The sequence below is a fragment of the Delphinapterus leucas genome, chromosome 20 (assembly GCF_059928025.1).
Source record: "Delphinapterus leucas isolate spDelLeu-1000000601 "Yukka" chromosome 20, BTC_Dleu_Yukka2, whole genome shotgun sequence".
NCBI classification, from domain to species: domain Eukaryota; kingdom Metazoa; phylum Chordata; class Mammalia; order Artiodactyla; family Monodontidae; genus Delphinapterus; species Delphinapterus leucas.
In genome coordinates, this window is record NC_143148.1 from 33,842,164 (window position 1) to 33,864,976 (window position 22,813).

The following is a 22,813-nucleotide window of genomic DNA, read 5'->3' on the forward strand; positions in this document are numbered from 1 at the left end:
GTATGAATGTACGACAATGAGGGGCTTATTGTCAGGTAGGCCATGAGCCAGGCTCTGTGGGTGATGCAGGGGAGGCACAGGCAGAGCTGGCAAGTGAACTGGGGCCGGATGGGCTGGCTGGCCTTTCTAGAAAGAAATCTGGAGTCCTCACCTGGGCCTCCCTTATCATGGCACCTCCCACCCTCACTTCACTTCTGCCACCGGGGCCTCCTTGCCGGGCCTCAGTATCCTCCCCAGCACGCTCCAGACTCGTGGTCCCAGCCCTGCTGTTCCCTCTGCCCGGAGTGCTCTTCCCCATTCTCCTCTCCGTGACTGGCTTAGGTGCACCAAAGTCACCTCCTCAGGGAGGCTTCCTCTCCCTCCAAATGCTCGATCCCTCCCTCACTGTTGGTTCCTCATACCTGGCCGAAGTTTCCTCCCTAGCACCTGACAGGACACATCCTGATTTGCCGTGTGCACTGCTGTCTCCCCACTGGTGGGCTGGCTCCGTGGGGTCAGGCACCCTGGCCACGGCTGTGCCCCAGGCACGGTGCCTAATGCACAGTGGGGCTCAGCAGGGATGGGTTGGAGGATGGAGGCCCCTGGTGGTCAACTCTAAGCACCCAAGACGGAGCTGGGAGCCTAGAAGGTGCTGCACACACCCCTTGCCCTTCACCTCCCCATCTCGCTTGGCCTGCCCCCTACTAACCGGTCTTGCCAATCCCAGAACCGAGGGAAAAGAAGGTCCAGATTGGGGGAGAAAGGACCACCATGACAGCCTTCCCAAAGGTGCCTAACAGCCTGGGCCAGCAGGGCCCTCTCGCGCCCATTGTTGGGACAACAGGAGACCAGCACCCTCCCCTACCTGGAGAATCCCACAATACCCCCCTTAAGAGCCAGGGAAATGGCTCCATTCTTATCTACAGTCAAGTTTCTTCCTCCTCTCAACGCCCCCACTCCCAGCCACATCCCATAGAGGGGGGCATGGCACAGGCAGGGAGATGAGGCCCTGGGAGCTGCAGCTAAGAGCTGGGCACCCAGGACTTCCCTGGTGGCGCAGTGGCTAAGACTCCACGCTCCCAGTGCAGGGGGCCCGGGTTCGATCCCTGGTCAGGGAAATAGATCCCACACGCACATCACAACTTTTTCACACGCCACAATTAAGGAGCTGGCGAGCCGCAACTAAGGAGCACACGTGCCACGACTAAGGAGCCCACCTGCTGCAACTAAGACCTGACAGGACCAAATAAATAAATAAATATTAAAAAAAGAGCTAGGCGCCCCACAAGAAGTCTGGCCAGTCTCTTCACTGGCCAGTCTCTCCCACTGCCCAGGTATCTCCTTGAGGGCCAAGATACCCCCCCTCATTCATCCTGACACTCCCAGGGCCCAGCATGGCAGCCCTACAACAGGAGCCCAATAAATGTGTGTGGGTGAAATGAAAGCCAATCCTGAGAGACGTCACAGCAATCTTCCCTGGACTCTGGGCCCAGGCCGAGACCCGTCTGAGGCCAGAGGTTGTTGTCAGCACACCCTCCCCTCCCCCATACCTACCGGGACCATGCAGGTGTGCTTGGGCAAGGCGCCCCCTCCGCAGGCCTGGTGCCTCGGGGCTAACATGGATAACTATGGGCTCTGCTCCAAGGTGGTTATGAAGACCAAGTGAGGCAAAACACACCCCACGCAGAACCTCGAGACCAATGAGGGGAGCCCCCATCAATGGCAGCAAGGGGTTGGTCTTCACTCTGGATCCCTGCCCCATCCAGCAGGTACCCACCTCCATCGTGTATGTCTTGCCAGCACCCGTCTGGCCATAGGCGAAGATGCAGACGTTGAAGCCGTCGATGCAGGAGGTGATCAGGGCCTGCACCTCCTGGAACACCTGCAGAGGGGACGTGGGATGGAAGGTGAAGGGCTGCCAAGGCTGCTGGGTCCAGGGGCCCCCACCAGCCACCTCCCCCTGACTGCTCCCCTCTCCTAATACGGCACCTGTTATCGTGGGCAACCAGCTCACTGTGGAGGAATCTGTGACTAATAAGTCACTTACACTAGGCGTTAGTGGACAACCTCATTGCCGAAAGACTGAAGGGAAGTCAGGGCAGTAATTACTGCCCACCAGCACCTGAGGAAGGGGCCGCCCAGCCCAGGAACTCAGGAGCCCGCCCCCAGCTTATCCCCCTCTCAAGGTGGGTCAGCAAACGAAGGCCGAGAAAGCATGTGCCTGGCACCTCCACGGGCCGGCTGGCCTGCCTGCCTGCCAGCCAGCAACAAAGGACGGGGGCAAAGATAAAGCCCAGCATGGGGACCGGAGGGCACAGGCAAAACAGGCCTCGCAGGTTGGCCCTGGCAGAGAAGGGGGAAGAGTGGATGCTGAGAACATGTGGCTCGCACAGGCTGAGGGCTCCTCCCTGAGGCCTGGGCGGCAGCATGGGAGTCCCTAGGGAGACCCATGGGACTGATAGAGGAGGTGCTCCTGGCTGGAGGGGCCTGCCTCCATGCAAGCCGGGGTCCTGTGGATGGGCGGGGCCCCATGACTGGGAGGGGCTGTGAGAGTGCACGTGGCTGAGTATGGGAGAGGAACCATGTGAGTGGGAGAGGCCATGTGAGTGGGTGTGGCTGTGAGGGTAGGAGGGGTCACATGGGTGGGATGAGCCTGAGAGTGGGTGTGGCTGTGAGGATGGGTGGGGCCACGTGGGTGCCCTAGGCTATGTATGGATCTGCCCTTCTTAGCAGAGGCTTCCAAAGCTCCCAGTTTACCTTCCCACCCTCTTCTCTCCTGCAGAGGTGAAAAGAGAGGGACCGTGGGGCACTGGGCTTCTCCATCCTGTCTGCCCTCCCTTATACTTATTTTTGTCCAGCTCCCAACATCTCTCCCTCTACAGGTGAGGTGAGTCTGTCTCCCCCTCCCTCCACTGTTCTCTGTCCCTCTCCCCGAAGGGCCACACTCACGTCCTGCTGTGAGGCTTTCGGGGAGAAGACTTTGTCCAGCTCAAAGGAGACGGGCTTTCCTTTGTGCAGCAAGTGAATGATGGAGTCGTCGTCGGGATCAAAGGTCACAGCATTGGTCGCCTCAGGTCCTTCCCCATCCTCTTTGGTGACTGGCCGGACACGGGCGATCACCCGGATGTTCCCTGGATTGGGTGGCGGAAGAGAGAAGGGTACAGACCAGGTCAAGACCAGACTGCCTCCACGCTGGTGTCCGTTGGCATCTGGAGCAGGCTAGTGGCTCAAGAGCCCCCTGCCTTCTAAGTAAGGCCCCCAAGGGCAAGGTGGCCCACAAAGATTGGATCAGTCACTCACGCTATAGTATGAATTAACGTATCAATACATTTTCTTGCTGAGCAAACCAGTTGACAGTAGGAGCCTCACCTTGGGGACATGGAGGAAAGGGCAGTGGTGGGGCTCAGACACTGCACCCAGTTTGGGTGGGATACCAAAATGGACAACTCTTTATACACCTGGACTTCAGTTTCCTCACGTACACAATGAGGGGCTTGGATCCCAGCAAGCCAAGGGGCTTATTCTATCACTCTAGAAGGGCACAGTGAATGCCAGGACAGGGCTTGGGTATCAGATGGGCAGAAAGGACCAGGCAGGAGATGGGCACAGGCAACAGGGCAGCCCCAGGGGTGTCTGACGCACAGATCTGATCATGCCACCCCCTTGCTTCAAGCCTTTGGGTGGGATCCCAGAGTTCCTGGAATGAAGAGAAAACTCCCCATCACATCTAGCACGGCCCCACCTTCCCTTCACCTGTCCACTCCACCTCATAATCCAGGTCTCAGCCCTGGTTTTATCTCCTACGGGAAGCCCCCTCGACACCCTCAACTGTCAGATACCCAGGAGCTCTCAGAGCCCTTCCCCAGCCTGGGTAAAGGGGTAGTGATGGGGTTTTCTGAGTGATTAATGATCACTGTCTGCTCGCCCCCTGCTGAAGTAACCACCATGAAGGCAGGGACAGGTTCTGTGGCGCCCAAAGCCACATCCTCATTGTCTGGAACGGCACTTGGCACAGAGCAGGTGCTCCCTAGACCTTTGTGCCGTGAATGGGTGGTGTCTCAAGCTTGACCAGGCCCTAGATCAGAATAAGTGGCATTCTAGCCACCCACCACCCGATGCTTCAATACCCTACCCCTCCGCCACCTGGTAGCCTGCCACAGGCATTGGGCAAAGGTTTCAGAGTTGAACAGATCCAAGGTGGACCATTCACTAGCCATGCAGTTTTGAGCAAATTCCCTGTGACGTCTCTGTGCCTCGGTTTCCTTATCTACAAAGAGGGAATTACAATAGCTCCTCGATGACAGGGCACAGCTCCAGGGAGTGGTGCTGGGGGCCATGGGGAAGGACAGGCTCACTTCCGAGGCAGGTCAGGGCTCCCTCCGCTAGGCACCCCCCAGCCCGCCCAGCGGTCACCTTTCAGCCGCACGAGCTCATTGTGGCACTTCTTGCGCAGCTGCAGCTCCCGGCGGTACTTGCGCAGCAGCTCCTGGTTGTTGCTGTTGACCTCGTCGATGGCCTGGCCGATCTAGTGGGGGGTGCGCAGCACCATCAGGGGCCCAGCTCCACCCGCCTTGCTTGCCCGGCTGCTTGCCCTCTCCCCCTCCCCCCAACAGTCTGCTCACTGCCTCCTGCCCTGGACTAAGTACCTGACATGGGCTGTCACACGTCACATCTTCCCAATAACCCCTCTGGGTAGGTACTGCGAACAGGCCCATTTTACAGAGGAAGAAACTGAGCCCTAGAGAGGCTAAGCCAATCTCAAGGTTGCCCTGCAGATGAGTAAAGAGCGGGGACTCAGCAATCACTCCACAGCACCAGCACTTGACTACATGATTCAGCTGGACCCAAATCCCAGCTCTACCCTGAGGACCTGGGGGACCAGAAGCAACTGGCTCAATGTATTCAAGCCTCAATCTTCTCATCTGTAAAATGGGGATAACAACATCTAACTCGTGGACTTGTAGGAGCTGGTAGGTAAAGATCTCCAAGTTACATTTCATAAGGAAAAGAAACAAGATGCAAGCCACACATACACCTGCTCCCCTTTATTGGGTGAAAGGGAAGTGCTTGTCCATGTACATATATGTCAACAGTTTTCAGCATGCTCAGAACACCCTTTGGGGGAAATGCTGGGAGACAGGCCTCCTTTGGGGAGCAGGCTGGGTGGCAGAGAGAAGCCTTTCCTTTTCATCTGAATGCCCTTCTGGGAGGTGGGTACTTTCAACGTGTCCATGTATTATTGACATAATTTTTTAAAGGAGAACTATTTTTGATTCCCAAAATACATGTCTCTCTACCCTGCAGAGCTGTCATACAGATTCAAGGAGCCGACGGCTATAAAAGGCTCAGCACGTAGGAGGCACTTAAGAGACATTGGCTATTCTCATACTGCACAAGTACAGCTTAAAAAATTAAATTAAACCTAACAGATCTAAGGATACGTGTAGCATGTCTGAGATATAAAGATATGCATAGCACATATGAGATATAAAGATATATGTGACATGTTTGGTTTACACCCAAATACCTGCTCTTGACCAGACTGTTTTTCAAATGGTCTGGGGACAGCAGTGCGTGTGTGGGACAGGAGCTGCCATCTGGCGGCTTTGAGTTTGGGAAGGGCGCGCTAGGTGGCTGCTGCATCTGCCCAGGGGCTCCAAGGCCTCTCCCAGCCCCGCCCCGCCATGGCCTGCACTCACCTCGGCCTTGACACTCTTGAGAGCCTCCTGCAGCAGCAGCGGGAAGCCGCGCACCTGACGCTTGAGCCCATTGTAGTCGTTGGTCAGGGTCCGAAGTGCTGGCTGCAGCGTCAGCAGGTTGGTCCGGACACCTATGGAGACACAAGGGGTGAGAGGCAGACGGGGTGAAGGGCTGTGGCGTGGGGCAGGCTAGAGCCCAGCTGCACGGCTCACCTGCCAGGTTCTCGTGCACAGCCTTCATCTCCACCTGGGCTCTGGCAAAGGCCTCCTCGATGGCCCGGTTCTTGTCCTCCTCCAGGGACTGCATCTCCTCCAGCATCTGCCCGTGTGCCCGCTCCAGCTCCGACTCGTACATGGTGATCTGCAGCCAGGGCCAGAAGCTTAGTGCCGTGCGCCATGCAGAGAAAGAAGCCCACCCGTCACGCCTTGCACACGTGAACACACACACAGGTGGGGTAGGGTGGCCGTCTCTCTCCCTGAAAGGGCTGGGAGCTCCGTGCAGCAACTTCCCGGCATCAGCCCAGCACCAACCTGGGTCCCGGCACATAACACAGGTCACAAGCCACAGGTCCCAGGAGAGCAGGGGAAAGCATTTGTTATGATACCGACTAGAGCACCCTTCCAAGAGCCTGTGTGCCGGGCCCTGAGCGAATCTTGTGAATAGGTCAAGCCCCACTGGGAGGTGCATTCTGTGATCAGATCATTTTACAGATGAGGAAACAGAAACCTGCCCTTGGTCACACGGCCAGTGGGGAGAGGAGGGACTGAAACCCAGGTCTGTCGAACCCCAAGTGCTCAGCCGCTGCACTGTGCCAAAGGCCGGTCTCTGGCGTTGGGGCCCGGCGTGCACATGCTGCCCCGATAGACGTGCGCACCTGCGCCCGGAGCTGTGCAGTCAGCTGATGCGAGCTCTGCAGCTGCTGCTCCATCTCCTTCAGCACCTGCCTCTGCATGGCCACCTGCTCCTGCAGGTGCTGGTTCCGGGCCTGGGACTCACTGAGGGCCTGCTTGGTCTTGGACGACTCCACCTCCACCGTCTTCATGACATACTGTGAGGGGAGGGAGGGGTGGGTGCATGGAGGTGCGTGGGTGCCTTGACCTTACCCTGGGACCCTGGGGGGCCCCTCAGGAACATGTCACCAGCGGCCTGCAGAATAAACTAGAGGAGCCCCGAGGTCTGGGCTTTCCAGAAAGCTGCAAGGGCCTCCTGGAATCTTCTCATCTTAATGAGCCCACTAGGAGCCCAGCTGTGGCCCACGACTGGGCCCAGAACAGACAAGAAGGGCAAAGACGAGGGCAGAATCTAGCGATGCATCACGTCCATGCCCGGCACACAGCGGGCACCTCAAGCTCAGTTGCTGGACGCCTACGTGGCCCGGTCCTGGACGGCAAGAAGGGGAAGGGGCCAGGTGACAGCGGATCTGGAAGGATTCCTTCAACCCCCCGCACCTACTTATTCACCAAGACAAGCCCCTCCTACGTCCAGCCCATCCCGGGCTCCAGGGACCAGAGTTGAGGCATGGCCCAGGTGCGCGCGGGGCACCGCAAGCGGTGCGGCCGCCTGGCCCCAGGCTCACCTTGACGGGCGGCGACTGGGCCCGCAGGCTGGCGATGGTCTCGTGGCTGTCACGCAGGCGCCGGCTGAGCCGCTCCTCCTCCTGCGCCTTCTCGGCCAGGCAGTCCTTGAGCCGCAGCTCCACCTCGGCCAGCCGGTCGGTCTTCTGCTGCACCTCCAGGTTCAGCTCTGACAGCAAGCCTTTGTTCTCCGCCACCTCCAGCTGTAGCTGGGACAGCTTGTCGCGGAGCTGGGCGCTCTCCTGCAGACAGACGGCCGCGGGGGCCGGGACAGGTGTGAGACCAGTGGGCAGGATTCAGCATGAGGAAGTGGGGTGACCGTTGGGAATCGAGCGCCCCGGGACCGCCCTGGTCCTGGGCCCACCTGGCTGTGCTCGCAGCCTGTGCAGGGCACCGCAGGCTTGGCCCGCATATCCTGCAGCTCGGCCTCGCAGCGCCGCATCTCCTGCCTCAGTCGCTCATTCTCCACTATCAGCAGGTCCCGGTGCTTCTCCAAGTCGGTGCCTCCCTGCAGAGAGCCAGAGCCGGGGGTTGGGGGCGCACGTGGTGAGGGCAGATCAGGGGGAAGGACGGAGCGGGGAGGCAGAGACAGTGCAGGGGCAGGGGAGAGGGGAAAGGTGGGGAGACAGAGAGAAGGAGAAAAGAGAAAGAAAGGCCAGTGATGGATGGAGAGAAGAGAGGAGGGGCTCCAGAGACGATAAAGACAAAGGCAGAGGAGAGGAAGAGATGCAGGGGAGTGGTGAGACAGGAACTGCTCCCGGCTGCACCCCACCCCTTTCATTCCATTTTCCTGAGTGTGAAAGTTACAAGGAAAGTCATATTTATACACAGAGTTCACACTCCTACTTTACATCAGCAAATAAGAATTAACCTCCCTCCTGTTACGGGTCACACCACCTCGTGGGCACAGTGAGTGGTGATAAGTACATGGGGAGCATCACCCCCCCCCCAGCCCCGCGCCGTTAGGATGGCGTGGTCGGGCTCACCAGCTCCGATCGAAGGCGGCTCACTTCCTGGGCCTGGCTTATGAGCTTCTGCTTCAGGTGTTCCACCTGCCAGCACAAAGCCGGGGCACGCTGAGCCTGGATTCTCTCCTCCAGCCCACACCCAGGCCTCTCGCCCAAACCCAGAGCCCCAGTTCTCCCTGTGTTCAAGCATCAGGCCACCCCTGGGACTCTAGGTGCAAAGCACCTGGCCTGGTCCTGACAGCTCTCAGCACCCTCTCCCGTCACAGGACCAGCCAGTCTGGGCTTACAGGAGAGTCCGGGGAGCGAGTGCAGCCAAGGTGACCCCTGTGCCAGCCTGGGCCCACGCCAGGGACAGCTTGCCGGGTGACTCAGGAGGCTGACTCTCAGGATGCCTGCCTTTGCACAGGCCCTGACCCAGGCCTGAACCTATTTCTGTATTTGTCATTTAACATTCTTTATTCTTTAAAGGGCCTCCAAAGTGTATAAACTCCAGGCACTACAAAACCTGCATCGGTCCTTGACCAGCCCCCTAGAATTTTCTACTTTGAGGGGTTCCTGGTGAGTCTGTCTGTGGAGATGGGCCTGCCAGTGACCAGGGCACATCTGGGACCTGCCTCCACCCCAGCTCCCAGTCTGCCTTGCAGGAGAGCTATGGCCAGTGGAGGCTGTTAGAAAGAGAAGGGGTGTGCACCCCATCAGGAGGCAAGGGTGACCTGGTTCAACCAGAGCCCAGGGAGGGGAAACCAGCCCCGAGAAAGAGCAGGGCCCCAGGATGGCTGCCTGCCCTCCCCGCAGGCCTAGACCCTGGTTCCACATCAGCCCACCTCCAGGAAACTCTCCCCCCGGGAAATAACCCAAAATGCAGACAAAGACTTTGGCACCAGTGTTCATCAGAGCCTGTTTGAGCTTTTTCTTGCAGAACGTTCTGTGTTGATCGCACGGAACCTTGGAAAAGGTACAGTGAGAGTCAGACTCCCTCTCTGGGGGATAAGGAGGTGTGGTTTGCACAAGCTTTGGGCTCTTGTTACTAAACATAAGGAGACAAAGCCCACCGCCTACAGGGGCCACCAGCCAAGTAAGGCAGGTGAGGGGCAGTGCAGGACTAGATGCCCAAGATCCACCTGAAGGAGACAGAGGACTGCAACTGGGGGGGTGGGGGGCGACACAGGCCCAGTGTCATCAAACTTCTGACCTTTCAAGAGAGGCCAGACATTGGGATTTTGGGTGTGTGTGTGTAAAATCTCCCCACTACATATGGCTGAGATGTCATCAACAGTCTGTGTGCAGCACGAGCTCAGAGCCAACCGTCTCCTGGCGCTGGAGAAGGCGGCTGGACCACAAGTCAGCCTCTGCTTTTCTGAGCAAGTTGGGGGAGGGCCACGGGCGCGACCCCACCTCCAAGGAGAAGGCCTGTGACACCAGCGCTGCTCACTCGTAGCTGGGGAGGCAGATTCCAAGAACACAAGACCCAGAGAGGGGTTGGGAGACACAACCTGGCTGCCCAAGGCCTCCCGGTGGACAAGCAGGTGACTTAAGGGCTGCACCCGAGAAGGTCACCTCTGTCACCTGCTCCATCAGCACATTCCTTCCTAGCAATGTGCTGGGCATGGACCAGGCCAGGCAGCAAAGCCCGTGCCATTTCTCTGCCCGCTCCAATACCCCCTTCTGCTAAAAGCCTGGTACACGGAGCCTCAGTTCCTTCGCCCTGGAGGGGAGTGAGGGACAGTTTGAATAAGGCAGCCTTTCGTTCCTTAGTCATGAAATTGGGAATAACCTCAATGCCCAGCATTAGGGGAATGGTTGGGTGGACTGCAGTATCTGTACTCATACACTACTGTGTAGTCGTTACACTCGTGTTTATCAGGAGTTTTAAATGATGTGGGGAAAAGCTCCTCAACATATTAAGTCAAAGAAAAATCCAAAAACAAAATCGCATATGCAATACAAAAACTAGAGGGCTCTGGACTACGGAATGATGTTTGACAAATTCTTTTCGATTTGCAGTAAGTTTTAAGTCTCAAAGAATATATATTCCTCTTGCACTCCTGAAATAGGTGGAGTCTACCTCCTTTTGAAAGGCTGGGGTCCCCTTCCTGCCCCCCCTCCCTCAGAAATCACCCCAGGAGATCCACTTGCACGGAGCTGGTGCCCCAGGCAGGCTGCTTCCTTGGCACCAGCCTGGGTGGGCTCGGACCTTGCTTGTCCCCAACGCCGCTGGCGCTCAGACCCGATGCAGTGAAAGTGGGGTTTCCCAGTGTTTCCCTGGGAGTCAGGATGCCTGCCTGACACCTGCCTGCAGCCCAGTTACTGTTCTCTCCTTACATCACAGTCGGAACGCTGGGCGCTCCTGGCCTCTGTCTGGAATCTCTGAGGGGCGCCCCAGAAGGAGGCGGCTGCCCCACGAGGCAGGCTGGGGGCGGGGTGGAGGGATGAGGAAAAGGCTGTAAAAGACCCCTTTTGTCAGAAATGTCAGGCACTCGTCATCTCCCGGCTAGTCTCGGGCAGCGGAGGAGCACGGCCCACTGACACCACAGGGTGTCCGGTCAAGCACAAACCACCCCGTGGTGCGCGGTGCCTGCGCCCTGCTGGCCGGCTCCACTGGGGGCTGAGAACTAAGGAGGCGTGCTGCCCAGGAGCGGGACCCTTGCCCTCCACCCCCGGCTGGTCAGCTTCGGGAGGGCCTGCAGGGAAGACAGCAGACTTCTCCCAGCCTGGGAGGGAGAACAGGCGAGTCTCTCAGGGTCAGGGAAAACAGTGAGCACAGGAGACGGAGACAAAACCAAGTACGGGAGGAGGGCTCGGAGCAGAGACGGGGAGCTGAGGGTGAACCTGACCAGAGAGCGGGGCCTTCTGCGGAGGGGGCCCCTGCAGGCACGCCCTTCACCCACCCAGTACAGCTCTGAGTCAGCGATGGTGCCTGCATCAGTACGCAAGGGGTCGGCGGGGGGGGGTGGGGGTGGGGACCTCCTCCATCAGCTCTTCGGGAGGTGCCCAGCACACCCGGAGACACTCAGTGAGCACGGAAGTGACGGCGAGGGGGCAGCGCACTCACTCCTGAGTGCAAAGAGCCAGGCCAGAGGGGCAGGCAGGCTCCTGACCGGCTGCTGTGGTGGCCCCCCGGACAGCACAAGGTCAACCCCAGGGCTGAGAAGGGACCAGGCTGGGTTTGTGCCACAGCCCTCCCTGGGCTCAGGCTCCTAGTCATGCTGAGAAACTGAGCCACAAGCCTGGTGCAGGGGGGCCTTGAGGGAGAGGGAGCTGGTGCCTGTCTGCTGACCGACGCAAACCCATAGTTCCATCTCCCAGCAGAAGCGGGCTCAGCGGAGGGTGCGGCTGCCCTGTGCCAGGCTGTGTTTCCCCAGCTGTCTGCTCCTCTCGACACAGACAACCTGCTGACTAGCCCCCAGCCTCCCACCAAGCCTGGCCCTCCATCATCGGCTGTCTTCTGAGGAACGGAGGGCTCTCCCAGTGGCAAGACCATTGCTGAGCTGGCAAGACGAGAGGGCCTGGGATCCAGACGGCCCCAAGGAAACGCAGCCCAGAGGCCTGAGGGGCAGCCCCGGGAAGCACCCCATCCTGTCCCCAACACACTCCCCCTCCCGGGAGACCTGACTCCTGGTTACCTATGTACATGACCACTGACCAGGCCCGACTGGCTACATCCATCCCACCCTGCCTCCACTGCCGAGTTTTCACATTTGAGTCCTTCTGCCACCAAGGGGCTTTGGGAACATGGACTCTCAGGCCAGACTGCTCGGGTTTCTAATACAGACATCACCCTACCTTGCCAGACAACGTTGGACATGTCTCAACTCCACCGTGCCTCTCCATTTCCTTAGCAGTAGAATGAGGCTACCTCACTGAGGAGGTCTGGAGGATTAAGTGAGATTACATGAGTAACATATATAAAGTGCTTAGGACAGGGCCCAGCACGTAATAAGTCTATTACTAGAATGAAAGTCCGCGAAGACAGGGATATTTGTTGTATCAGTGCTGTACCCCCAGTGCCTAGAACGGTACCTAGCATATAGTAGGCGCTCAGTAAACACATGTAGAAAGAGTGCTGAATGCATGAGGGGCCAGGAGAAGCAGGGTCTGTGAGAGAGCGGTCAGGCAGGGCACGGGGGAGCAGAGGTGGTGGAGGCTGGGGTGTGCTGAAGGATACTCACTTCTGCCAAAGGCAGGAGCTGCTAATGGGCTCCAGGCAGTGCATGCCATGTGGGAATGTCAGTCCAGAGGTGCCACAACTTCCAGTATTTTATGACAAAAAAAAAGGAAGTTGAGATTTTTATATGAACTTAACTAAGATTTAAATGGTGGCAACTAATTTGATCATACAATCAGGAGAGTTGGAACTAATAAATTCAGCAAAGTTGCAGGATATAACACATAAAAATCAGTTGCGTTTCTATGCACTAACGCTGAACAGTCCGAAAAGGAAATTAAGACAGTAATTCCGCTTAAAATAGCATCAGAAAGAATAAAACATGTAGGAATAAACTTAACCAAGGAGACAAAAGACTTGTACACTGAAAATTACAAAATGTTGCTGTAAGAAATTAAAGATGATACCAGTAAATGGAAACACAGCCTGCATTCATAGTCTGGAAACAGTATTGTTAAGATGTCAATACTGCCCAAAGCAATCTACAGATTCAATCCAATCTCTATCTAAATCCCAATGCCATTTTTTGCAGAAATATTAGCATCCATCCTAAAATTCATATGAAATCTCAAAAGCCAAATAGCCAAAACAATCTTGAAAAAGAAGAACAAAGTTGTAGGACTCGCACTTCCTGATATCAAAACTTACTACAAAGCTACAGTAATCAAAACAGTGTGGTACTGGCATAAAGACAGACATATGGACCAATGGAATAGGATAGAGAGCCCAGTTATAAACCCTCATGTATATGGTCAACTGATTTTTGACAATGGTGCCAAGATTTTCAATGAGGAAAGGACAGTCTTTTCAACAAATGGTGCTGGGAAAATTGGATATCCACATGCAAAAGAATGGATCAAAATGCATCAAAGACTGAAACATATAAGCTAAAACTATAAACTTCTTAGAAGAAAACATAAGGGAAAAGCATCACGACATTAGATTTGGCAATGATTTCTTGATGTCAAAAGTACAGGCAATAAAAGAAAAAATAGGTAAGCTGGACTTCATCAAAAAAATTTTTGTGCATCAAAAGACTGTCAACGGAGTGTAAAGGCAACCCACAGAGTGGGAGAAACTATCTGTAAATCACATATCTGATAAGGGGCTAATATTCAGAATATATAAAGAACTCCTACAACTCGACAACAACATAAGAACCCAATTCAAAATGGGCAAAGGACTTGAACAGACGTTTCTCCGAAGATTATATACACACAGCCAATTAGCACGTGAAAAGATGTGCAACATCACCGATCATTAGGGAAATGCTAATCAAAGCCATAATGAGATACCACTCCATACCCATTAGGATGGCTATTATTTAAAAAAAAAAAAAAAAGGCAACTCAGAAAATAACAAGTATTGGTAAGGATATGGAGAAACTGGAACCTTTGTGCCCTACTGGTGAGAATATAAAATGGTGCACCCAGTGTAGAAAACAATGTGGTAGATTCCTCAAAAAATTTTAAATAGAACTTCCATATGATCCAGGAATTCCACTTCTGGGCATATACCCAAAGTTATTGAAAGCAGGGTCTCAAAGAGATATCTGCACACCCATATTCATAGCAGTATTATTCATAACAGCTAAAATGTGGGAGCAACCCAAGTGTCCATTTATGGATGAATGGATAAGCTAAATGTGGTCTAGCCATACAATGGAGTGTTAGTCTGCCTTAAAAAAGGAATTCCTGCCATTTGCAACAACATGAATGAACTTGGAGAGCATTATGCTAAGTGAAATAAGCCAGACACAGAAAGACAAATCCTGTGATTCCACTTATGTGTAATACCTAGAATAGCTAAATTCATAGAGACAGCAGAATGGTGGTTGCTAGCAGCTGGGGTGATGAAGAGTTACTGTTCAATGGGGACAGAGTTTCAGTTTTGCAGGATGAAAAGAGTTCTGGAGATGGATGGTGGTGATGGTTGTACAATAATGTGATATATTTAATACCCTGAACTATACACTTAAAAATGTTTAAGATGGTAAATTTTATGTTATGTGCATTCTACCACAATTTTTAAAGTGGTTAAAAAAAAAAAAAGAAAAAAGCAGGTCAAACAAACAAGGCGCATTTGAGCGCTAGATCTAGTCTTCCAGCCTGTGGTTTCTGCTCACAATGTAAGGTTCTATCTTGAGGTGTGGGGGCAATAAGAGGAGGGGTGCAATCTGGGTGTGTGTAAAACGATGGTAGGAGCCTTGGAAGCATGAAGGCCACTGCTCCAGGGACATCCACAGAGGACAGGGGAGCTCAAGGCCACCAGCACGTGGCCTGGGGCTGCTGGGTGCCCCAGGACTGAGGACCTTTGACCCTAGTGCTCCCCACAAGGCACACAGTGAGCTCCCAGAAAATATAAACATCTCCATCTGACACATCCAAGGGGAGGCCTGAAAAAGACTCCTGAAGCCCTCACAAGTCCGGGTTCCAACAGGGACAATGGCAGCCCCAGTTGCTGAGTCAGCTTTGCCAGTGGGGCAGGGGGGCTTCATAAGATCATCACTTTGAACCCCCCAATCCTGTTAGGTACATACTATTATTATCGCCATTTTACAGGAAGAAAAACTGAGTTTCCAGGAGATTAAGTCATGGTTAGGCAACTTGTTCAAGGTCACCTGACCACTAAGTGGTGACCCTAGAATTGGAACTCCTGCAGAGCAACGTATAGAAGACCAGAAAGGTCAATCTGTGCCAAACCACAGTGAGGCTGACAGGAGACCAGAGCACACAGAAGTGACACCTCACAAGGCACAGCACTTTACAGTTTACCATCCATTTTCCTGTCCAGTCCCATAATTGAGCTGCCCAATAACCACGAAGCAACATCTGTTTGACCCAGTGTCGAGACTGGTAAATGTAGGCTCAGAGAGGAAGTGACTTGCTACAGCTGCACAGCCAGGACTAGAACCCTACTCACGTGATTCCAAATCCAACACCATTCCTGTAACAATGATTGGCGGTGGTGGCAGTGGCGACACCAATAATACTGGGTCATCTCACCAGGTACTGTTATTATGTCCATTTTACAGATGAGGAAACTGAGGTGCAGAGCAGTAATTAACTAGCCCAAGGTCACACAGCTAATGAGTAGTGCCAAAGTCAGGATTTGAACCCAGCTCTAGGACCAAGTGGTTGGCCACAGCTCTACGGAGTCAGACTCTCCAAAGAGTGGCTCAGAGACCTGGAGCTTCAGGTCCATCTCCTGAGATATTTTTCAGAAAAGAACTGGCAGTCAGAAAATTCAGGAAAAAAATATGAGCAAAGACCAGGAACCATTCTGAATTCTCCAAATCATCCAGAGGCGTGGAGGTTGGAGGGAGGGGAGGGGTCAGGCATATCTGGAGAGCTGGCACTCAAGGACACCAAAAAGGCTAAGATGCTTGACCCGCAACTTCCCCTCCAAAAAGTAAGTCAATTTTGCTAATTAAAGGAAAAAATGTTTCTTAAAAATTTGTTTAAAGTCGCAAAAGACCATATATTGTTATTTAATTTATATGCAACATTCAGAAAAGGTAAATCCATACGAACGAACAAAGAAAAAGGCAGAGCAGTGGTTGCCAAGGGTTGGGGGGGAGGGGCACATGGGGAGTGACAATAGGTCTTTGTAGGGTGATAAAAATGTTCTAAAATTAGATAGTGGTGATGGCTGCATCACCAATATACTTGAGACCGTAAACTGTACACTTTAAAGGGGTGAGTTTTATGGTATGTGAATTATATCTCAATCAAGTTCTTTAAAAAACAAAACTTGTTTCAAAAGTGAAGTGCCCGGACAAACTAAACCAAGGGAAGGAAGAGCTCTTGCCACAGGTCAGACATGCGTCCTGCAGGGAGGGCCCTAGACCAGCCCCACAGCCCCATGGGGCAGCACCTCATGCCACGTTCCAGCTACACAAGCCTTGGTTCGCCCTGATACTCATTCTGCTCCCCCTGCCTCGGTCCCTTTGCACTGACTGTTCCCTCAGCTCAGAATGAATGCACTTCCTCTGCTCTGTGCCAGACCTCAGCTCCAGAGCCGCTTTCTCAGGGAGGCTGCCCCCGACCTCCCCTACAGTTCCTGATCTCCCCGACAAAGGCACGTGGTAGAAACCCTCATTCCCTGTGTGTGTACCCACCTGCAGAGCCCTTGTTACTCTTCCAACTTTCATAAGTGCATGTAACAAACATCTGTCCTCCCCTAGACCACAGCCTCCGCAGGCCAGGGCGCGCCTGTCCACCTGGGCATCCCCACTGCTCAGCTGGGTGCCCATACATACCAGGCGCCCAGCAGACATCTGAGGCAGAAACACAGGCGGGCACCGCAGGAGGCAACAGTGATCCAAAGCTGGTGTGTCACACCTGCCACGAGGAGCTCCCATTAGTGGGGGCAGACAGGCCCAGAGGCAGCAAACAATGGGGTCACTGTACAAGCGGGAGACACAGGGCACTAGGGATGCCCCAAGGAGGCCCACCCAACTCAGCCAAGGACAGGTGGTCAGGACAGAGTTCTTGAGGACACACTTGTAAGCTGGAAAAATGCTGCATTTTAAAAGTGCATGAAAATAACCTGCTGCCCCTGGAACTGAGAACAAGGCACGGTATTCAGTGATGTTCCCCGGAGTAGAAGGTCCACATGCTGGGAAATCACAGAGAAAGAAGCTGACCCAACCGAAGGCAGGGTTTTCCAGAGAGAGCTCAGGCCCAGGAGGCTCAGGCATGGGCTCCAACATGGGGATGGTTTGGAGACAGGGCTGGGGACCTTGGGGAAGTGGGGAGGGTCAGACACAGGCACGAGAGACAGACACGGACAATTAAGAGTGGGGAGCTGAGCCCCAGGAAAGGGGTCTCGGGGCCTAGGTGGTGATGAGAAGGAGGGTGAATTAGCCAGGCATACAGAGGAGGGCTAGGGGTCAGCCCACAGGGACTGTGGCGTCCCCAGTGTCCTCCTGGCTAGCTAACAAAGGAGGAGCCCTAGAACCTTCACTTTCTAGGGCTTCCAGAGATTTGAGAGCTCCCTTCTCTCACTTGCACACATGCCAGCCTCTCATTTCCTGCCAGTGTTCCGTGGGGTGACCTCTGCAATGAGTTTGGTCCACCTGGGCTGCCCAAGCCAGGGCACCTTGGAAGATGGAGTAGGCTCAGCACTGGCCTCGGGACGGGAACATCCCTGCGCTTTCCTGATCCACTCATGCCTACACGTGCTGCCTGTCACTTCTGGAGAGGTAGGTCCTGGCCCCTGCTAACCATGAGGAATGGGGCGCATGGATGGCCAGCATGGGAGGCCCAGGCCTCTGATTCTCGCCACCTCGCCCTCTTGTGCACACCCAAGCCAGGAGCAGAGACCCCAACTGTCCATCATGCTGGTGGTCTGGTGGGTTCCGGGTGCCCTGGGCGATGTCCTCCGACCTGCTCCACAGTGGGCAGCGGCCTCAGCCCGTCCCATCCTCCCCAGGTACCTGATTCTGCAGCTGGGTGGATGTGGCTTGCTGATCACTGTCGCAGACAGCCAGCCTCTCCCGTAGGGCCACCAGCTCCTCCTGTAGCTGGGCTTTCTCCTCCTGCAGCTGGGACATGGCCTCCACCATCCTATGTACCACGGGGGCCGCACCTGGCAGCCCCGACAGGCTCGAGCACCTCCCGCTGCCAAAGAGCCGCCCACCTATGAGCAAAGTAGCCGCCGATCAGCCGGGCAGCAGAGGCCCCAGCCTGGCCGAGGAGAGGGGGCCTGTCATGGCAGGGGAGGGGATGCAAGCAGAGGGGACGAGGGAGCCGGGCAAGGGCTGGGGGCAGCAGCAGCATAGGTTAGCCGGGGGCCTCTGGGGTCTGCCTCGGAGGAAGCCACTTCAGCAGGCAGCTTCTGGGGGATGGAACTGCCTAGACCAGGACTTAGGAAAGCAGCTTCCACTGATTTCTCCCCCAAAGCCTGTGTTCTAGGTCTCATGCGCAATACCCTCTCCATGGCCAGCCTGCATGGACTTGCAGCTGAGAAAGACATAGCTCTAGCAACAGCTGTTCTCTCCCCAGAAAACACTATTCTTGGTGGAACATGATTTCTTTAAACCCCAAACCCTCTCCAGAGTACAGAAGAGAGGCGGGGGCTCCCCAGCCTGCCCCCTGCCTTCCACAGGGAGTGGTTGCCCGCACACGGAGAGGGAGCAAGTGGAGGTGTGCGTGTGCAAGGGACAGACAGACCAGGACACGGGGACAGACACAGCACGTGGGCAGGAACACAGCCAGGCACGCTCCCAGGTGGACCCCTGCGGGATTGAGCACAGGGACCTCACAGGCACGAGGAAGGGATAAACACAGGGGTGGGTGGCGCCTCAGCCTTCCACCGTCCTGTCACCAAGAGCAGAAGAGACACAGACAGACAGATAGAAGGACAGAGACACACAATCAAGGCCTGTGACCTGCTAATGGGGCCTGGCATGCTTGTCACAGCTTACTTTGATGGCCCCAAGAATGGCCACAGTCTCTGCAGGTGGGGAACTGGCAAGGAGGTGGGGCAGTGGGGCAGAGGAGAGGCTGGAAGGGCAGGGATCTTCAGGCAGCCCAATCTGGGTCCTGGCCAAAGCCTGAGAGGCAGGGCCAAGTGTCCAAGAGTGAAGCATGAAGAGTGGCATCTGATGGCCACGAGCCTCCACCCTACCTCAGAGCACCAGGGTGTCTGGGCTCTGCCACACTGTGTGGGCAGGACTCGGTGGCGGGGGGATCCCAGACTCTGGAAACAAAGCCACCTGCACCTGAAGTCACACATCCCATCTTCAACCCACAGGGAGGTGGCGAGTGTGCTGCTCACCGAGACAGCACAGAAGCCGAAGCAGCAGCCTGGCTTTGGGACTGGGCTGGAGCGGGAAGCGCAGATGGAGCTGATTGCAGGCTGGGCAGGACATCTCAGCACTGGGCCCAGGAGAGGTAGACAGTGAGAAGCCGCTCTCACTCTAAAGGGAGCAGGCCACACACACACACACACTGCCTTTTCGCTTCCTCCCAACCCCGAGGGACGGCTCCGACTCAAGGCCCTCTGGAAAGCTGGAACAGGGGCCATCACTGGCTGGCTAGGAGCCCTGGCCGTGCGGCCTGCATGTGACACAGCATGCATGTCACACACAGTTGGCCAAGCTTCTGCTCTCTGTTCTAGAGAGAGCGAGCTCAGACGGATGCTTCCAGGCCTGCACACGGGGCTGCCATGGGCAGCATGTGACCAGCACAGCCCTCTGCCCTCTGCAGACTGCCGTGGTGTGGCAGGAAATGCTCTTGACTCCAGATCCAAGAGCTGGTTCTGCCATTTCAGACAAGTATGGGAGGGCCCCTCAGGGGCTTCCTTTGTAAAATGGGGACAATGGTCCTTATCCGGAGGCAACCTTGGGCAAGAGCCTGGATCCCACGAGGGATGCGCAGGTGTGAGTGAGTGTCACCCAGCAGGACACGGAATGGCCCTTCTTGCCCGGGACACTGCTCATCTCACCCTCAGAGCCCACAGCCAGGGGAGTTCACCTTGACCTGGGCACAGTGCCCGTGTGTCAAGGGAGCCAAGAGGGGCCCGGAGAGCACTTGCTGGGCAAGAAAAGACCTAGAGGAAGCTAAGGGACAACAGCAGCGGAGGAAGAGGTGAGATCAAAGGAGCACTTAAGGGCGGGGACTGAGGGACCTTTGCACCCTCATAGTAGGTCAGCTGTCAGTCCAAGTTTTCAGAAGACAGTTTTTTTCTCAGAGACCCTGCCTGGACACGGCCCCTCAAGGACACTCAGGCTCGGGGGTCCCATCCCCAGACCCACTGACAAGAGTCAGTCCTCCGGATTGGCTGGACGATGCCCCCCCTTCCACACCCCGGCCAGACCCCGACACCGGCCCCCGAATCAGTGCCGGGCCCACGGGTGAAGGCGACTCTGGATCAACCTCAGAGAAGGGAGTGGTTCCTTCCACCTCGCAAGTTCAGACAACAAATCAAGCTCTGACAGGAGGAGGCAAACGAGAGAAAGGCCAGCTCCTTTCCCCCCTCGCTCTTGGCCTTCCCCTCAGGCTCCTTGAGAAAGGCCAGCTCCTTTCCCCCTCACTCTTGGCCTTCCCCTCAGGCTCCCTGAGGATGCACTTTCCCAGTAACTGCTGGGCTCTGGGTTCTTGCTGGGGAACCCCACAAAGGGGGTACACAGCCTCTTCCAGAGCCTGTCAGCCTTGCTGGAGAAGAGTGGAGCCACCAGCTCCTCTCTCCCAGCCTCGACGCAGCAGAGCGAAGCCGTGTCCTAGGGCTTCTGGGTCCCTGATGGACCCACGGAGACAAAAGGAGGGGGTCAGGCCTCTCTCTGCAGGAGGTGGCGTCTTTGAGGCTGCCACCTTCACCCTGCTTTTGACAGGCGCTGGGGAAAAGACAAAAAGCGGGGAAATTCAACCCCAGCCCATGCCGGCCAAAGCTGCTTATCACCGGTGGCGCGGCAGCGGCCCTGGGAGGAGGGTGTCCCTGGAGTGGGGATGGGCAGGCTGCAGTCTCTGAGTTCCACGTCCAGGGGCCAGGGGAGGAGGACGGTGTCTGGGACAAGAGCCTCCCCTCCGACACCGGCTTTAGCCTGGGCTGTGCCAGGTCAGCGGGCAGACTTCCTTTACCTGTTTTCTCAACATTCATGGTGCCACCAGCTTCTTGGGCCTCCCGGCCCCGCCTGGGGGCCGGCGCCTGCCTCTTCAGGAGTTTCTCTTCTTTCGCCCCCTGACTCTTGCTCTCGCACCCCTTGTCCCGCAGGGCCTGCTGCCAAGACACAACCAGAGTCCTCACGTGAAGGGGGAGGGGGACTGTGGCGGGGAGGAGACCCCCCTCGAGCCTGAGGACGGTGCGCTCCCGGAGCTGGTGAGGACCTCAGACCCGGCCAGCCCATCCCTCACGCTGTGGGTGGAGACAACGAGGCCCGGAGTCTGGAAGAAAACATGCCCAGATCTCACAGCAAGAGGGGGGCAGTGTGTTCTCCTGGCCCCCATCAGCAGCCAGCCCTCTGTACCAGCAAACAAGGTTCCTGGGCACTTAGAAGCCCTCAGGTGAAGCTCACTCAGCTGACCTGTGAGCCCCGAGTCACCACTGCAGTGGTCTGATCGCTGCAGGTGCACTGCCCCAACGTTCACAGGCTTGTCCAGCCCCACCAGGCACACGGCAGTCTCAGGGCAATGCCCGCCGCCCCCCACCATGATGTCAGCTGCCCTCACCTTCAAACGGCACCAGCCTGGGACTGCCTAGGAGGGGGCACCCGGGTCCATATGAGCTGGGAAAGGCCATGGCCCACCCCCCAACATGGCTATCCGGGACCGCAGGACCCTGTCTCTAGGTCAAGGAGGAACCAAGGCAAAGAAGGCTGAGGTAGAACAGGCCAGTGAACTGGTGGGGAGACAGAGGGGAGAGGCAGAAAGAGTCTCTCACGCAGAGAAAACCACCTGCAACTCACACAGAAAGACGTCCAAGGCAAGCAGCAGAACCACACGTGAAGTGCGATTCCATTTAAGGATAATGGAAATAAAAGAGGCCTCCAAAAAAAAAATCTGGGGAAACATACACTGGTTTCCTCTGAGAGGTCGGATGATGGTGCAGGGGCTAAGAGGAGAAATATGCAGCATTTAAACTTTGGGGGAAATCAAAACAAACTTCACCGAGAGAGGGGGAAGAAAGGAAAGCCTTTACATTCCATTTTGAATCTTTTTGGCATTTGCATTTTTAAGCTTGTAAGCATCTATGATGTACTGCTTTGTTATCTCTGATAACAGAAGTTATCTGGCAAGGCAGATTACAGACACTTTTGTGCGTGTCTTTGTGCCCACCTTATTCAAAACAAAAAGACAAATGCTACGTTTAAAAAATGTTCAGAGCCTGGGGTCGGAAAGGCCTGGGTGTGAAGCCTGGCTCAGGTGAGCAGTGTGACTGTGGGCAAGTTACTTACCTTCCCTGGAGTTTCATTTCCTCATTCTTAAAACAGCAACTCTACTTTCTGCTTGAGAAGGGAGGGTGGTGAGCAGTCTCTCGTATTTAGGAAAATTCCCACGACTTAATTTTTTCCCCACCCTGTGACCAACTGCCACACCAGCATGAGCAGCCTTGTCACTGGTGGCGGCAACGGGGGCAGCTGGAAGTTTCCATTTGCCGCCCAGAGCAAAGGTTACACTATTTCTGGCCTGTTGGCCAAGCCACAGGATGGGCAGGCAGGCCCCCGGGGGGTTGGGAATTTCTGCAGCCTCCGAAGGGAGCGACTCAGGTTGTAACTGCTTGAGAAGCTGGCAGGGGACCAACTGGGTCCCCTCACTCTGTCTGGGTCCCTACTTGGGCCCCACATCCGCCACCCACCTTGAAGCCCCTATAAACAGAATGAAGCTTCAACGGCCCAGAACACAGCTGTGGAAACTGGTTGCTGGTGGGAGCTTCTTAGATCCTCAGCAGACCTGCTGACCCCAGGACTCAGCGGCAACCACAAC

General features: G+C 55.6%; 1 protein-coding gene across 12 annotated transcripts in view; it reads right to left on the bottom strand.

Annotated features, from left to right (window-relative positions):
• KIFC3 (kinesin family member C3) overlaps window positions 1-22,813 on the bottom strand; it is a 35,100-nt gene that overhangs the window by 3,653 nt on the left and 8,634 nt on the right. For 8 of the 12 annotated variants that reach the window (XR_016390989.1, XR_016390992.1, XR_016390993.1 and 5 more), the window contains 11 exons: window positions 20,972-21,110; window positions 17,827-18,029; window positions 8,240-8,305; window positions 7,618-7,761; window positions 7,256-7,495; window positions 6,554-6,727; window positions 5,892-6,039; window positions 5,679-5,809; window positions 4,393-4,504; window positions 2,929-3,110; window positions 1,757-1,861 (listed from right to left, as the gene is read on the bottom strand). Coding sequence is in view for 4 of the 12 variants with exons in the window: in XM_089903139.1 (XP_089759265.1) it covers window positions 1,757-1,861; window positions 2,929-3,110; window positions 4,393-4,504; window positions 5,679-5,809; window positions 5,892-6,039; window positions 6,554-6,727; window positions 7,256-7,495; window positions 7,618-7,761; window positions 8,240-8,305; window positions 17,827-18,029; window positions 20,972-21,110 (1,644 nt within the window). In the remaining 8 variants the exon portion in view is untranslated. The remainder of the gene's footprint in view (window positions 1-1,756; window positions 1,862-2,928; window positions 3,111-4,392; window positions 4,505-5,678; window positions 5,810-5,891; window positions 6,040-6,553; window positions 6,728-7,255; window positions 7,496-7,617; window positions 7,762-8,239; window positions 8,306-17,826; window positions 18,030-20,971; window positions 21,111-22,813) is intronic. The other 4 variants (XR_016390994.1, XM_030761682.2, XR_016390991.1 and 1 more) reach the window with 3 other exon arrangements.